At 41.3% G+C, this 17,969-nt stretch overlaps 1 protein-coding gene across 12 annotated transcripts in view; it reads left to right on the forward strand.

Annotated features, from left to right (window-relative positions):
- dock7 (dedicator of cytokinesis 7) overlaps positions 1 to 17,969 on the forward strand; it is a 183,674-nt gene that overhangs the window by 139,667 nt on the left and 26,038 nt on the right. For 11 of the 12 annotated variants that reach the window (XM_072273929.1, XM_072273915.1, XM_072273918.1 and 8 more), the window contains 5 exons: positions 724 to 876; positions 993 to 1,151; positions 5,328 to 5,428; positions 6,933 to 7,125; positions 17,735 to 17,878. In XM_072273929.1, coding sequence (XP_072130030.1) covers positions 724 to 876; positions 993 to 1,151; positions 5,328 to 5,428; positions 6,933 to 7,125; positions 17,735 to 17,878 — 750 coding nt within the window. Of the gene's footprint in view, positions 1 to 723; positions 877 to 992; positions 1,152 to 5,327; positions 5,429 to 6,932; positions 7,126 to 11,774; positions 12,442 to 17,734; positions 17,879 to 17,969 lie in introns of those variants that run through there. The other variant, XM_072273927.1, reaches the window with a different exon arrangement.

Genomic DNA, 17,969 nt, shown 5'->3' on the forward strand with positions numbered 1-17,969 from the left:
CAATTTATTGAAAAAATTCTCGAGTGTTTATTACAGTTAAGATGTAATATGCAAGAGAAAAGAATCCATTTAGTTTCTTTCAGATCAAAAGAAATATCAAACTGTAAGTCACCTACTAATCTCTTTTGACAAATACTGTATTTTCTGTTTTTGTGTCACTCATTGATAATTAGCTTTCCTTTGATTCTATAGCTGAATTACATTATTTTCCACAGAGAACCTGAGCATTGGATTTGTGCAGACAGGTAATCGTCATTGCCATGCCAGATCTTAAATCCTGACTTTAAAAGTAGCTTATTTTCAGTAGTAGGACAGCACTGGTATGGTCATGTGATGAATTTAGAAAGGATAGGTATGTTCGACTATTTAAAATCGGACTCTGGAAAACCCTGCCTTAAATGAACTGACTGTACACTAAGGCTGAAGCTTTGTGAAAAGGGGGTAATCAGAGATTAGAGGACACATTTGATACCATCCACTTCGATATGGTTTTCACACACTCTTCATATAAAAGGATTTTCTGTGATTCTGCATCTATTAAATGTGTTTGTACTTGTTATTATTAAGGTAAAATTATTCTCAATATGTAATAGTGAGAGGCTTTGTTCATCACCTTTAGTGGGAAATGTACATTGGTGAATACTGGAGAGGATATGAATCCTTGCCTTCAAGAATGTAAGTTAAATAGGAATTTAAACATTTGATTAATTTCTGATGTTACAGTTTCCTGAGCTGCTTTTTGAAGAAGAAACGGAACAATGTGCTGATCTATGCTTAAGGCTTTTGCGACACTGCAGCAGCAGCATTGGCACGATCCGAGCACATGCCAGTGCCTCACTCTACCTCCTCATGAGGCAAAATTTTGAGATTGGCAATGTAAGTGTTTTCATGACTGAGCTTTGCTTAACCTCTTCAGATGCTGTATTTTCTAACTGATGTTAAAACTCAAATATAGGCAGGAAAATTAATCATTAACTGTTTTTTGCTCACAGAATTTTGCAAGGGTGAAGATGCAAGTAACCATGTCCCTTTCTTCGCTGGTTGGAACATCACAGAATTTTAATGAAGAGTTCCTCAGGCGTTCTTTAAAAACAATACTGACATATGCTGAGGAAGACTTGGAATTGCGAGAAACAACCTTCCCTGACCAGGTACTTCATTACATAGTACAGTTTAAAACTACAGTACCTCACAAAGTCCTTTGCAGTTAATTCGGAAGTTTTCATAACTCTTGTAATGTAGAAACTGACATAGCAACATCAACAAATCTATGAAATATACGGCCAAATGTTGTGTTTTTAGTGATGTTGTTTGAAGAATGAATTTTGGCCATAAAGTGATACAGAATGGAAACAGGTCATTTGGCTAACTTGTCAACGCCAACTGTGTTGGCCTGCAAGCTGCTCCCATCTGCCAGCATTTGGCCCATAGTCTTTAAACCTTTCGTGTCCATTTACTTGTCTAGATGGCTTTTAAATGCTGCTAATATCCCTCCCTCTGTCACTATTTTTGGCTGCTCATTCCAAATATGCACCACCCTTTGCACAAAGAAACTACGCTGATGTTCTTTTAAAATCTTTCACCTTTGATCTAAAATCTTTGTCTTCTTGTGTTTGGCATCTCTTCCTTGGGATAAATCTTTGTACTTTCACCCTGTCTGTTACCCTTATGATCTTAAATACCTCTATCCAGTCACCCCTCCATATACATTCCAGGGAATAAAGTTCTAGTCTACGCAACCTCTCACTGGCAACATCCTGGTATATATCATTGTAACACAGGCCTCCAGGTCTTGGCAACATCCTGGTATATCTTTTCTGCACGCTCTCTAGTTTAATAACATTTTTTCTATACTAGGCTGACCAAAACTGTACACAGTACAATTGCAATTTCAAATGTCGTATATAATGGCATAACTTCCCCTGTCTCATAATTTCCCAACTCCTGTACTCAATGCCCTGACTTCAGGCCAGTGTGGCAAATGCTTTCATCACCACCCTATGCCATTTTCAGCAAACTATGCACTTGAACTCATAGGTTCCTCTATCTGTTCTATTACACTCCACTGGGTCCTACCATTCACTGTATAAGTCCTACCCTGATCTCCCAAAATGCAATACCTCACATTTACCTGGATTGAAAGCCATTTGCCAGTCCTCAGCCCATGCGCCTATCGAATCAAGGTCCACAAAATTTCATAACCTTATATGCTATCCACAACACTAGCTATTTTAATATAATCTGCAAACTTACTGAAAATATCTTATACATTTACATCCAAGTGGTTTATATAAATCACAAACAATAAAGGTCCCAACACCGACCCCTGTGGCACTCCATTTGACACAGACCTCCTCTGCTTCCTACCACTAAGCTGGTTATTAACTCAGTGTTTAATCTTTCCTAGATCCCATGTAATCTAACCTTCCAGAGTAGCCTACTACGAGGGAACATGTCAGTGGTCTTGATAAAGTCCACATAGACAACATCCATTGTTCTCTCCTCAAAGAACTCTAGAAGATTTGTCAGACACGGCTCCTCACACACAAAGTTGTATGGATTGTCCCAAATCAGACTCCGTCTCTCCAAATGATCCTGTCCCTCAGAATCCCCTCCGCCACTTTACCTAACACCAATGTCAGACTAACCCACCTGTAGTTTCCTGGCTTGGTTTTGCTACCCTTTTTAGACAATGATACCACATTACCTACTCTCCTTTCCTGAGGAACTTCACCTTTGGCCAAAGATAAGGCAAAAATCTCTGCAAGGACCTCTCCAATTTCTTCTCAGGCTTTTTATGTGGTCCAAGATTGCACCAGACAGGACTTGTCGATTTTTCACCTTCATGAACTTTAGAGCCTCCAATAGCTCCTCCCTGTTAATTACTAATGTGGTCCAAGACATCACTACTCATTTCCCTCATTTCCCCCATTTCCTTAACTTCCATCATTTTCTCTACAGTGAAAACTGAAGAGAAATATTCACTAACTATCTTAAGTATTTCCATACACAGCAAGGTTCAGCCATACAGCAACAATTTCAAAACCCATTCCTCATAATTTTTACAATAATTCTAACTGGGGTCAGAAAGAAGTAAGGAAGTGGAGGGATGGGTTTGTAAATTTGCTGATGACACAAAGGTTGGGGATGTTGTGGATAGTGTGGAGGGCTGTCAGAGGTTACAGCAGGACATTGATAGGATGCAGAACTGGGCTGAGAAGTGGCAGATGGAGTTCAACCCAGATAAGTGTGAGGTGCTTCATTTTGGTAGGTCAAACATGATGACAGAATATAGTATTAATGGTAAGACTCTTGGCAGTGTGGAGGATCAGAGGGATCTTGGGGTCCAAGTCGAGGACACTCAAAGCTGCTGCGCAGGTTGACTCTGTGGTATATAGTCCATTGGCCTTCATCAATCGTGGCATTGAGTTTAAGAGCCAAGAGTTAATGTTGCAGCTATATAGGACCCTGGTCAGACCCCACTTGGAGTACTGTGCTCAGTTCTGGTCGCCTCACTATAGGAAGGATGTGGAAACCATAGAAAGGGTGCAGAGGAGATTTACAAGGATGTTGCCTGGATTGGAGAGCATTCCTTATGAGAATAGATTGAGTAATCTCAGCCTTTTTTCCTTGGAGCAATGGGGAATGAGAGGTGACCTGATAGAGACGTATAAGATGATGAGAGACATTGATCATGTGGATAGTCAGAGGCTTTTTCCCAGGGCTGAAATGGCTAGCACAAGAGGGCACAGTTTTAAAGTGCTTGGAAGTAGGTATAGAGGAGATGTCAGGGGTAAATTTTTTATGCAGAGAGTGGTGAGTGCATGGAATGGGTTGCCAGCGACAGTGGTAGAGGTGGATACGATAGGGTCTTTTAAGAGACTCCTGGACAGGTACATGGAGCTCAGAAAAATAAAGGACTATGGGTAACCCTACCAAATTTCTAAGGTATGACATGTTCGGCACAGGTTTGAGAGCTGAAGGGCCTGTATTGTGCTGTAGGTTTTGTATGTTTCTATGAATTTGCACTATCGCGAAAAGGAGTAGGTTATATCCTGAAATATGGGAATTAGAGAAGGCTGTGATCGGACCTGAAGCAACCTCTTGTAGACTTAATTTATTGAATGCCTGCTGCGGATTGAAAATCTGGCTAAGTGGTGCACAACAACAACCTTTCACTCAATGTAAGTAAGACCAAGGAGCTGACGATTGACTTTAGGAGAACGAAACTGGAGGTCCATGAGCCAGTCCTCATCAGGGCATCAGAGGTGGAGAGGCTCAGTAACATTAAATTCCTCAGAGTTATCATTTCAGAGGATCGGTCCTGGGCTCAGCACATTAGTGCAGTTATGAAGATAGCACGGCAGCGCCTCTACTTCCTTAGGAGTTTGCATAGATTCGGTGTGACATCTAAGGCTTTGACAAACTTCTATAAATGTGTGGTGGAGAGTATATTGATTGGTTTCATCATGGCCTCATATGGAAACACCATTAAATTGAATGGAAGATCCTACAAAAAGTAGTGGATATGGCTCACTCTGTCACGAGTAGAGCCCTCCTCACCATTGAGCACACCTACAGGGAGTGCTGTTGCAGGAGAGCTGCATCCATCATCAAGGATCCCCACCACCCAGGCCATGCTCTTTTCTTGCTGCTTCCATCAGGATGGTGGTACAGGAGCATCAGGACCCACAGCACCAGGTTCAGGAACAGTTATTGTCCCTCAACCATCAGGATTTTGAATCAGTGGGGATAACTTCACTCAACTTCATTCGCCCATCACTGTGCTGTTCCCACAGCCTATGGACTCACTTTTAAGGACTTTTCATCTCATATTCTCAATATTTATTGCTTATTTATTATTATTATTATTTCTTTTACACATTGGATGTTCGTTTATCCTGTTGGGTGCAGTCTTTCATTGATTTGATTATGGATTTATTGAATTTGCCTGCAGGAAAACGAATCTCAGGGTTGTATATGGTGACATATATGTTCTTTGATAATACACTTACTTTGAACTTTAAATGTTGGGTGGGAAGTAGCCTGATCTTTGTAGAATATACTCTGAAACACAGGACATCTGTCTTCTTGCTCATTTTAAGAACACATGCCTGTGATTGACACAAAGTCGAAATCTTTAAAAAAAAAAAAAACTGTGATTTGGTTTTGCTTGAGTTTCACTGCTTAAATTATACTTATTTACATGTTCTCTTTTTCATGCTTGGACTTGCTTTTGAATAATGTCTGAAAAAGAAATTCAAGCAACATTTGGCTATTCTTCATGTTTGGAGTAAATATTCCACTTTCACTGCTGTCCATTCTAGGTGCAGGATCTAGTTTTCAATCTGCACATGATCCTGTCAGACACTGTGAAAATGAAAGAACACCAGGAAGATCCAGAGATGCTGATTGATCTCATGTACAGGTACTGTTCAGCAGCTCTCAGGCGGGTAATGTGGGATATTCTCTATATTCCCTCTAAATTCATTCCTTTATCCTCTGCTCTTCTCAAGAGTCTGATACACGAAGCCACATGGTTGCCAGCATTCCTGATCAATCAGACATTAAATTAGCAGTAGGCATTTGTTCCATACTTGTTCAGCAATGCAGCATGTTGGATAATGCATGTCTGAGCAGGAATCAGTGGATACCAATCTAGACTATGAAATTTGCTTGGAGTTTCCAGTACTACCATTGTGCAGTATGAGTTTCATTGCCTTTTAATATCCGGCTTATCTTACTCACTAAGTACCATTTGTTATCCTTCTAATTTAATCATGCAATTGTTTGAAAGTTGAAGACACTGCTTGGCTTCCAACATTGAAACTGATGGTTCGGATGTGCATGGGAATGGCCACTTCATGTAGCCATTAAAAAAGTGCCTGCCTTTTCTTTCCCACACAGAAGTATGTAAGTTTGACAACTCACCTGAAAACATTGTCTCTAGCTTGTTCCAAAAACCTATTTAATACATGTCAGTAATATCTAAGAATGTGTGTAAGAAATTTTAATTTGAATCCTGAATAATATCTGGCAGAACAGTTCTAAGTTTTCCCAAGCTTATATGATGGAGGGACACTCTATGTGGAACAATGTAACATTTGAATGATCACCAAAGGTATTTGAGAACATTGAAGTATCATGGTTGTGATTCCACTTAGCTGATTTTGATAGTTTACCTGTAACGGCCGATACATACTAGACATTTAACTGAATGACAAGTAGAGAAGTGGGTTCACATGGAAGCCATCCCATGCTAAACTTGGTGTAAGAATAACCATGCAGTTTTAAGCACTTGTTATTCTATGCTATAAGTAGTACCAATGTAGATTGTAATTGTTAATAATGTATCCAGTAAAGGAAAATAGAACATTGATTTAGAAGTATGGGCTAGATGCATTTAAACATTTATATTAAGATAACTAAAGAACAGAATCTCTGGAAACAAATCATTTGGTTGCTTCACGTAATAGATGAAATATTGCAACAACCTCTAGAATTCCTGTAAAGCATTGTTTAATCCACTACCTAGCATACAAGTGAGTGATGCAACTAGGATTTCTAGCTTCATTCCATGGTCTGGTCTCAGTAAGCATACTCACCCAGGTGACATGCAGGTTGAAAAAGCAATTGCTTGTAGCTGATAAGTGATTACTGATGGCCACTGTATGTCTGTGGAGTTGGTAGTACTTCCTTTTGTGCTTGAATATCTCTCGTCAAAGATGAAGTGAAATACCTGAGAGCTGGATTATACTTATTGAGCCATGCAGAGATGAAGCAATACTTTCAGGAGAGGAAGTAATAACATTTGAAGATTGGCAGGGGCAAGTGTGGCAAGAGAAGAAGAAATCTAATAAAAACTGGTATACTTGTAGTATTTTGATTTGAGGCTGCATGTTTATTTATTTTCTTTTCTTTTCATCCGTTAGGATTGCTAAAGGATACCAAACGTCGCCAGATCTACGTCTAACATGGCTCCAAAACATGGCTGGAAAGCACTCGGAGAAGAGCAATCGCGCTGAAGCAGCACAGTGCCTGGTGCATTCAGCAGCACTTGTAGCAGAGTATCTGAGTATGCTGGAGGATCGCAAGTACCTTCCTGTTGGCTGTGTGAGCTTTCAGGTAAAGTTGTACAAGTCACATTTTTTTCCCCTTTGCATAAAATGACCTGGTAAAATAGAACCTTCTTGCTTTATCCTCTGACTTTTGGTACTCCTGAGGTAACTGTGACCTGATGCAAAGTGAAGATCCATCCCAAAAGGGAATAGAAAAATGTACTGATAGAGTGAGGTGAAGTTGAATGGGAGCGGACTCCTGTAGGTTCCCAGTACAGGCACAGACCAATTGGGCCAAACGGTTTATATCGTTTGATAAGATCTTTGTTATAGAAACACGCCCTACATGGTGTTGTGAAGTTCAGGTGGAGAACTGCCTGTTTTATATTTGATATCATGTTATACCTGAATTTAAAGTCCTTCATTTGGAAGTAAAACTACATTGAGGTTGATGATCAATCTGATGAATGCTGATTGACTTGGAACAGTAACTCTGCTATTCTCTTCACAGATGCTGACTGACTTGCTATTTTTATTGCATAGCCAGATTTACTTTTAAAATAACTGCAGATGAGGACCTTTCCTCACCTAAAACTATTGTTGACAGTCAATCTTCTTTCTTTTAACAACACATTGCATGTAAACACATGGCACTTTGTAACGTAGCATACTGAAGGACTTTAATGTGTAGTTCAGTGGATGGCCTAAATGCTTTGAAATGTAGTACCTTTTTGCTTCTATGTCTTTAAAGCTCTTCGATGAACTCTTGAAGCCTTTACTCCTTTGTCCTCTTTATATACCGTATTTTGCATGCATCAGACCTACTTTTCACAGACCTTTTATAGTTACAGTCTATTTACGTGAACATTTGTACTTCTTTACTTAAAATCTGATTTCTTAAACCGGACTTCCTGATTCAGTATATTTGAAACTTTTATAAAACAGACTGTTGTCACTTAGTACTTGTATAGGGGGATGTTCTACCTGTGTAAATTAGGCAAGTCCTCAGAGTTCAGCTTGGATGAAAGAGGGTGATGTCATCTTGGCCTATTCTCTATCCTCTTTGGCAAACTCACCTCATGTGTCATGAGAAAGTAGTGTCCCATTTGGTCCCTCGTGCCTGCTCTGCCAATTAATAAATTTATGGTTAATCTTTTATCTCAATGCTATTTTTTTTGCACCAGCCGTATATCTCTAAATTCCCTAAATAGCTAACAATAGCACAATGTGTTTTGAGGTTGCACAATAGTTGAACCTCCACAACCCAGTTATAGAATTCCAAAGACTCTCCACCATCTATGTGAAGATATTTCTTCTCTGTCTTGGCCAAACTTTCATAATGAGTTTGGATTTACTCTGACAAGTCCCTTTATAAATTTTGTGTGATTCCGTGAATTAACTTTCCACAGGATTCATCTAACTCAAGAGGGTATCTGAAAAAAAAGCTGCCAATCTTGGACACAAACGTGTCAGTCCATTAGCTGGAGTTCTCAGTAGTCATGGCGGTAAATGCTGGGTCAGATTCTCCAAAGAAGAGCTGAGACTGAAAGCTAGTACCTTCAATGTCTCAGAAAAATTATTAAGAGTCCTTGTTACGAACAAGGAGATCTTTAAGAGAACTGGCTTGCAGTTCACGTGTACTTTGCCAAATGCTTGCAGGGTTTGTTGCCTTGGTCATGGTAAGCACGTCCCTCAAGATTATCTGATAAAGATAGTACTGCTTATACAGTCCAGAAGGCAACAAATGCATACAATATCCTAGGCTCTTTAACAGTGAGGATTAGGTAAAGCAAGCTTTCAAGAAACTTAGCATTTCTACTGGCAACAAGTGGAAGCTGCCCTCAAACTCTCATGGAGAATCTTGATCACGGCACAATGCAGTACCAAATTACAATGACTAGAAGATCTGGGATGAGGGCCATAGGCAAGCTAGCAGATGTGTAAGCTGTTCTCCATCCTCCCTCCAGTGAGTGGACTTCTAGCCACTGTGGGAGACGTCCACCAGCCGTTTCTCACTTCTCAGAGAACCTTTGAATCACGGATTTTGCTGTTTCTTATAAGCTGTTCAAATGACCAGCTTTTGCTAAAGTTTAGACAGTCACTTATTGCTAACATCATTACTGGCACTAATGTGCAAGCACTTAGCTCAGGCCACTCCTAAAAGCCCTCTGAAATGATTGTACAAAACCTCAGTTCAAAGGTGACTTGAAAAGGGAAAATAACACTAGCAATGCTTGGGTCCTGAACTAGGAATAATGAAAATCACTTTTTTTTCTATTCTGTAAATGTCACATTTGTTTGTGAGACGTTCTCTCATATGCTCCGTCTCTTCTCCTTGGTTTTTGGTGCTTTATGCATTTCCTTAGAACATTTTACATTTAAGTGCTACTTCAACAATATATCACCATATCACCAAATACAGTGCCTCTAAAAAATATTCACCCCCCCCCCCCCCAGGAGGGTTTTCATGTTTTATTGTTTTACAACATTGAATCACACTGGATTTAATTTGGCTTTTTTGACACTGATCAACAGAAAAAGGCTCTTCTGTGTCAGTGAAAACAGATTGCCATAAAATGATCTGAAGTAATTACAAATAATGAAACTCAAAATAATTGATTGCCTAAGTGTTCATCCTCCTTTAATATGACACACCAAATCACCACTGGTGCAGGCAATTGATTGTAGTAAAAATACACCTGTATCTGGAAGGTCCAACTGCTGGTGAGTCAGTATCCTGACAAAAAGTAAACCATGAAGACAAAAGAACACTCCAAGCAACTCTGCAAAAAGGTCATTGAAAAGCAAGTCAGGTGATGGATACAAGAAAATTTCCCAGTCACTGAATATCCCTTGGAGTACAGTAAAGTCAATCATCAAGAAACAGAAAGAATATGGCACAGCTGTAATTCCAACTAGAGCAGTCCATTCTCAAAAACTGAGGGACTGCAGGAAGGGGACAAGTGAGGGGGGGCACCAGAGACACAAGACAACTCTGGAGGAGTTACAAACTTCGGTAGCTGAGATGGGAGAGACTGCGCATACAACAACTGTTGCTTGGGTGCTTCACCAGTCGCAGCTTTATGGGAGAGTGGCAAAGAGACAGCAACTTTTGAAAAAAAAACTCACATGAAATCTTGGCTAGGGTTTGCCAGAAGGCATGTGGGAGACTCTGAGGTCAGCTGGAAGAAGGATCTATTGTCTGATGAAACCAAAATTGTGTTTTATGGCCATCAGACTTAAATGCTATGTTTGGTGTAAGCCAAACACTGCACATGATCAAAAACACACCATGCCTACTATGAAGCATGGCGATGGCTGCATCATGCTGGGGGGATGCTTCACTGCGGCAGGCCCTGGAAGGCTTGTGAAGGTAGAGGGTAAAATGAATGCAGGAAAATACAGGGAAATCCTGGAGGAACACCTCATGCAGTTTGCAAGAGAACTGCGTCTTGGGAGATTTGTTTTCTCGCAAGATAATGACCCCAAGCATAAAGCCAAGGCTACGGATGAATGACTTGAAAACAAAGAAGTCAATGTCCTGGAGTGGCCAAGTCAGAGTCCAGACCTCAATCCAATTGAGAAATTGTGGATGGACTTGAAAAGGGTTGTTCATTCACAATCTCAATGTAATTTGACAGAGCTTCCACAGTAAAGAAGAATGCAGAAAAATTGCAGTGTCCCGATGTGCAAAGCTGATAGAGATCGATCCACACAGACTCAAGGCTGTAATTGCTGCCAAAGGTGCAATCTTTAAATACTGACTTGAAGGGGGGTGAATACTTATGCAATTAATTAATTTGTGTTTTATATCTGTAATTAATTTAAAACACTTTGTGGAGATCTGTTTTCACTTTGACACGAAAGAGTTTTTCTGTTGATCAGTGTCAAAAAAGCCAAATTAAATCCACTGTGATTCAATGCTGTAAAACAAAACATGAAAACTTCCGGGGGGGGGGGTGAATATCTTTTATAGGCACTGTATCTATCACCAAGGCTACATTATCCTGTGTTTCCATATTAAAACTCTTTGTAATAAAGGATAGAGGACATTCACAACAGCTGTATTTGTTGGGATAGCTCTGCAGTTGTTCCCAAAGTGGTTGATATCAGCCCCCCCCCCCCCCCCAGGGATGGTGGGAGTTTCTAAGGAAGCGATAAATAGGACGGTGGGGGGGGCATATTCGGTAGCAAATGGAGCAGCTGTGGGATTACAGGCTTAATTTAAGAAGATAACAACTACTTATAAGCATTTGATCCTCGGTGCCTCATCATTGATTACAATCATCATGTAATCACCTTATCTCTTGCTAACCCACCATTCTCTTAAACTTTGCTTAGAGCCCTTATGCTTGGTGAAAGGCAATGTGACACTTCCGTATTTAACAAATAATGAGAAATCTGGACAGAAGAATTTTTGTTACTTCTGGGCCCAGCCCATGCATTTTTGCCACTCACAATTGTAGTACAGTGTTAGCTAGTATAATTCCCATACTCTAATCACACAGCGACACAATTCCTGTGAATTAGGGTATGGCATTCAATAGGGGAAGGTTCAGAATCTGCCCTTTCGAATGGTCTTGACTGCATTTGTCTAGCCCACAGCCCAATCAAGATAATACTCCCCCCCCCCCCGCTTAAAGTACCTTCAGACAGAGAGTTAGGTTTTGCCTGAGCTATGATTATGTCATAACTTTTGCCTTTTTTTGATCACAGTGTTTGAGGTTGGACTTAAACAATAAGTGACTGACTCTCGGTATTAATCCATCATGAAAATGGCAGAAGCAGATCGAACAAAAAAAAGTATAGACAGTATAAAAGGAGTACCTGAAATATGGACTGATTCCAGCACCAAACAACCAACTCAGCCAATGTATCTGTTGTGTGGAAAAAGTTTTTTCAAATGAGGCAATGAAACTGTCCAGGCTCCTTGAACATTTGAAGAGGGTGCACTCTGATAAAGCAAACAGGAACTTGGCGTACTTTCAATCACTCTATGAAAACTTTCAGAAGTGAAAAACACTTCAAAACATATTTGTCTGTGCTTCACAACAAAACAGTGATGGTTTGTGTGCTTCATACATTTCATTGCTCATTGCTAGATCTGGAAAGCCTCATACAATTGGAGAAGAACTGATCTGCCAGCAGTAACGGAGGTTCTGAAACCAACTTTGCATTAGTCATCAAACCAAATAATTAAAGCTATTCTACTCAGCGACAACTCTGTTCAAAGATGAATGAATTAAATGTCTGAGAATGTGGAAGATACTGGTGCAACATATTTAGGACAACAGAATTTGCTCTACAGTTGGACAAATCAACTTTGCCAGGCAACAAGTCCAGGCAGTCCCATCACCATGGGGCTATTACTTTCTTGAAGAAAGCTTGTACCTATCATATGTACCATTGTGTAATTCACAGACAACACCTTGTCGCAAAAATCTAAGTTTTCAATTGCACAAACCATTAAATACTGTTATCAAGCAACACACATCAAAGTTGCTGGTGAACGCAGCAGGCCAGGCAGCATCTCTAAGAAGAGGTACAGTCGACGTTTCAGGCCAAGACCCTTCGTCAGGACTAACTGAAGGAAGAGTTAGTAAGAGACTTGAAAGGGGGAGGGGGAGATCCAAAATGATAGGAGAAGACAGGAGGAAGAGGGATGGAGCCAAGAGCTGGACAGGTGATTGGCAAAGGGGATATGGGAGGATTATGGGACAGGAGGCCCGGGGAGAAAGACAAGGGGGGGGAACCCAGAGGATGGGCAAGGGGTATAGTCAGAGGGACAGAGGGAGAAAAAGGAGAGTGAGAGAAAGAATGTGTGTATAAAAATAAATAACGGATGGGGTACGAGGGGGAGGTGGGGCATTAGCGGAAGTTGGAGAAGTCAATGTTCATGCCATCAGGTTGGAGGCTACCCAGACGGAATATAAGGTGTTGTTCCTCCAACCTGAGTGTGGCTTCATCTTTACAGTAGAGGAGGCCGTGGATAGACATGTCAGAATGGGATGTGGAATTAAAATGTGTGGCCACTGGGAGATCCTGCTTTCTCTGGCAGACAGAGCGTAGGTGTTCAGCAAAGCAGTCTCCCAGTCTGCGTTGGATCTCGCCAATATATAACCTGTGAGTCAGCTGGGGTGATATACTGCGTCCAGTGCTCCCGATGTGGCCTTCTATATATTGGCAAGACCCGACGCAGATTGGGAGACCGCTTTGCTGAACACCTACGCTCTGTCCGCCAGAGAAAGCAGGATCTCCCAGTGGCCACACATTTTAATTCCACATCCCATTCCCATTCTGACATGTCTATCCAAGGCCTCCTCTACTGTAAAGATGAAGCCACACTCAAGTTGGAGGAACAACACCTTATATTCCGTCTGGGTAGCCTCCAACCTGGTGGCATGAACATTGACTTCTCTAACTTCCGCTAATGCCCCATCTCCCCCTCGTACCCCATCCGTTATTTATTTTTATACACACATTCTTTCTCTCACTCTCCTTTTTCTCCCTCTGTCCCTCTGAATATACCCCTTGCCCATCCTCTGGGTCCCCCCCCCTTGTCTTTCTTCCGGGACCTCCTGTCCCATGATCCTCTCGTATCCCTTTTGCCTATCACCTGTCCAGATCTTGGCTCCATTCCTCCCCCTCCTGTCTTCTCCTATCATTTTGGATCTCCCCCTCCCCCTCCCACTTTATAATCTCTTACTAACTCTTTCTTCAGTTAGTCCTGACGAAGGGTCTCGGCCTGAAACGTCGACTGTACCTTTCCTAGAGATGCTGCCTGGCCTGCTGCGTTCACCAGCAACTTTGATGTGTGTTGCTTGAATTTCCAGCATCTGCAGAATTCCTGTTGTTTGCGTTTTAAAATACTGTTATCACATCGGTAAATAAAATCAAGTCCCATACTCTCAATTCTCAACTATTTCAAGAGCTTTGTATTGAGATTGATGAATGGTTTATCTGCTTGCTTTGGACACAGAAGTCAGATGGCTCTCAAAAGGAAACTACCTGAGATGCTTTTATGCACTATTTGTAACTGATAAAATTCCTTGAAGACTCAAATGCATTCAGTAATCAATTCAAGAATATTAGGCATGACATTACTTATTTGTCAGAATTATTTACAAATTTTACTGAAATCAATCTTTAATTGCAAGGACATGATGTGAATCTTATCAAAGTCAAATCAGCTGTATCCACATTTCTGTCCAAGTTAACCCTATTTAAGTGCAACATTGGCCCTCACAGCCTTTTCCAATTGCTGAGTCTCTCTCAGTTGGAAGAGAAAGAAAACATACCAGATAATGATCTTCAAGCGTATTGTGACCACCTGGGTGAACTGCACAAAGACATGTCAGGGAGATTTCAGGAACTTCTCTTGATCCAAATTCTAGATTGAGTAATAATTCCATTCCTGGATTCTTGTAATGAGGTAGTAACAGGAAGGATGGTGGAAGAACTGATCTCTCCACAAGTTGATTTTGAGCTGAAGCTGGGATTTTAAAAAATCATATCAAAACTTTTGCTTGCGGTAAGAAATCTCTGAACAATATCCTGTACTGTGTAAAAATTTCAAAATGTTCTCTATTGCCTTTCCAATATCATATTTAGTGGAGCACAATTTCAGTGCAGTCACCCAACTTCTTTCAAAGCAAGGAAACGGGCACAAATGACTGAACACATTGTGGATTGGAAACTCCCGGGTGACATTCAGCCTGATATTGAGAAGCTGATATCATTGCACCAGGCCCATCCATCTCATTGAAACTTGAAAAGCAATGAAGCAGTGAATAGTTGAACTACTAATGTACACTCTAAAATTGTTGATGAAAATTGTTTTTACTGTAATTAAGGAAATAATTTTATTTGTAGCTTTAAAGAGATTTGAATATCTTTTGCTATTATTTTCACTACTTTGAATTTGTAGTTCCTATATTCTTTCACTGTATATCCTAATTCAAGAATCAGAATCAGGTTTATTATCACCGGCATGTGACATGAAATTTGTTAACTTAGCAGCAGCAGCAGTTCAATACAATACATAATCTAGCAGAGAGAAAAAAGTAGTAATAAATAAAATAAAAATAATAATAAACGAGTAAATCAATTGTGTATATTGAATAGATTTTTTTTAAAAAGCGCAAAAACAGAAAGACTGTATATTTTTTTTAAAGTAAGGTAGTGTCCAAAGCTTCAATGTCCATTTAGGAATCAATGGCAGGGGGAGAGAAGCTGTTCCTGAATCGCTGAGTGTGTGCCTTCAGGCTTCTGTACCTCCTACCTGATGGTAACAGTGAGAAAAGGGCATGCCCTGGGTGCTGGAGGTCCTTAGTAATGGACGCTGCTGTTCTGAGACACGGCTCCCTGAAGTCGTCCTGGGTACTTTGTAGGCTAGTATCCAAGATGGAGCTGACTAGATTTACAACCTTCTGCAGCTTCTTTTGGTCCTGTGCAGTAGCCCCTGCATACCAGACGGTGATGCAGCCTGTCAGAATGCTCTCCACTGTACAACTATAGAAGTTTTTGAGTGTATTTGTTGACTGCCAAATTTCTTCAAACTCCTAATAAAGTATTGCCGCTGTCTTGCTTCTTTATGACTACATCAATATGTTGGGACCAGGTTAGATCCTCAGAGATCTTGACACCAAGGAGCTTGAAGCTGCTCACTCTCTCCACTTCTGATCCCTCTATGAGGATTGGTATGTGCTCCTTCGCCTTACCCTTCCTGAAGTCTACAAACAGCTCTTTCGTCTTACTGACATTGAGTGCCAGGTTGTTGCTGAGGCACCACTCCACTAGTTGGCATATCTCACTCCTGTATGTCCTCTCGTTACAACCTGAGATTCTACCAACAATGGTTGTATCGTCAGCAAATTTATAGATGGCATTTGAGCTATGCCTAGCCACACAGTCATGTGTATATAGAGAGTAGAGCAGTGGGCTAAGCACACACCCCTGAGTGTTGATCGTCAGCGAGGAGGATATGTTATCACCAATCTGCACAGACTGTGGTCTTCTGGTTAGGAAGTCAAGGATCCAGTTGCTGGGGGAGGTAAAGTGCCCCAGGTTCTGCAACTTCTCAATCAGGATTGTGGGAATGATGGTGTTAAATGCTGAGCTATAATTGATGAACAGCATCCTGACATAGGTGTTTGCGTTGTCCAGGTGGTCTAAAGCCGTGTGGAGAGCCACGGAGATTGCGTCTGCTGTTGACCTATTGTGGCGATAGGCAAATTGCAGTGGGTCCAGGTCCTTGCTGAGGCAGGAGTTCAGTCTAGTCATAGCCAAACTCTCAAAGCATTTCATCACTGTCGATGTGAGTGCTATTGGGCAATAGTCATTAAGGCAGCTTACATTATTCTTCTTAGGCACTGGTATAATTGTTGCTTTTTTGAAGCAGTTGGGAACTTACGCCCATAGCAGTGACAGGTTGAACATGTCCCTGAATTCTCCCGCCAGTTGGTCGGCACAGGTTTTCAGAGCCTTACCAGGTACTCCACCGGGACCTTCTGCCTTTTGAGGGTTCACTCTCTTTAAAGACAGCCTAACATTGGCCTCTGAGACAGAGATCACAGGGTTGTCAGGTGCAGCAGGGATCTCCACAGCTGTAGTTGTGTTCTCCCTTTCAAAGCGTGCATAGAAGGCGTTGAGTTCATCTGGTAGCCATTCATGCTATTGGGTTTCGCTTTGTAGGAAGTACTGTCTTGCAGACCCTGCCAGAGTTGCCGTGCATCCGATGTCGCCTCCAACCTCATTCAGAATTGTCTCTACTCCCTTGAAATAGCCCTCCGCAAATCATACCTGGTTTCCTGGTACAGGCCTGGGTCGCCAGACTTGAACGCCACAGATCTAGCCTTCAGCAGACAATGTACCTCCTGGTTCATCCATGGCTTTTGGTTTGGGAATGTACAGCAAGTCTTTGTAGTCACACACTCATCCACACAGGTTTTAATGAAGTCGGTAACAACTGCAGGATACTCATTCAGATTCGAAGATGAATCCCTGAATACAGTCCAGTCCGCTGATTCAAAACTGTCCTTTAGGCGATCCCGTGCTTCCCTTGTCCATACCTTCTTGGTCCTCACTACTGGTGCTGCAGTCTTCAGAATCTGCCTATACTCAGGGAGCTGAAGTACAGCTTGGTGATCAGACTTCCCGAAGTGAGGGCATAGAATAGCACGGTAGGTATTCTTGGTGGTGTAGCAATGATCCAGTGTGTTTCTGTGGTATTGCAAGTGATCTGTTGATGGTAGTTGCTTAGTGATTTTTTAGATTTATTATAGTTTTTATGGAATGGCCAGAAACGGAGAGGGGTCACTGGGAATGTGGTCTGGGTGCCAAGGGGGTAGTAACCCAAATAAAGTTGGGAACCTCTGCTCTTCATTCACAGCAATTCTGCAGGACTATAAAGTGGAACAAAGCTTAGGTCGGGATTTGCCTGTTCTATAGAGGCACAATCCCCATGGGGACTCTAGAAATACCCTCTGAATGGACTGAAGTTAATTGGTTACATTAATAACTCCCGAGAGAAATATAGGGAAATTGTTTTTCATGGTTGTTCGTCTCCTGTATTTGTGGAGACTTTGATCAATAATGAGCTAACTTGATTACCCTAATTAAAAGCTTTCTGTCATTGAAATTATCTGTGGTTTATACCTTTCTCTGTTTCCTTCCAGAACATCTCTTTTAATGTTTTGGAGGAGTCTGCAGTTTCGGATGATGTACTTTCACCAGATGAGGAAGGAATCTGCTCTGGAAAATATTTTACAGAGGCTGGTCTTGTGGGATTGATGGAACAAGCTGCAGACCTGTTTTCAATGGTATGTATTGTTTCACTTGTCTTGCTGTCTTGTACTGCTCTCTTGGTGGGTGGAGTGAAGGTCACCAGACCAGGTGCAATGTGAATGACAT

Source organism: Mobula birostris, chromosome 12 (genome assembly GCF_030028105.1).
Source record: "Mobula birostris isolate sMobBir1 chromosome 12, sMobBir1.hap1, whole genome shotgun sequence".
In the NCBI taxonomy this organism is placed as follows: domain Eukaryota; kingdom Metazoa; phylum Chordata; class Chondrichthyes; order Myliobatiformes; family Myliobatidae; genus Mobula; species Mobula birostris.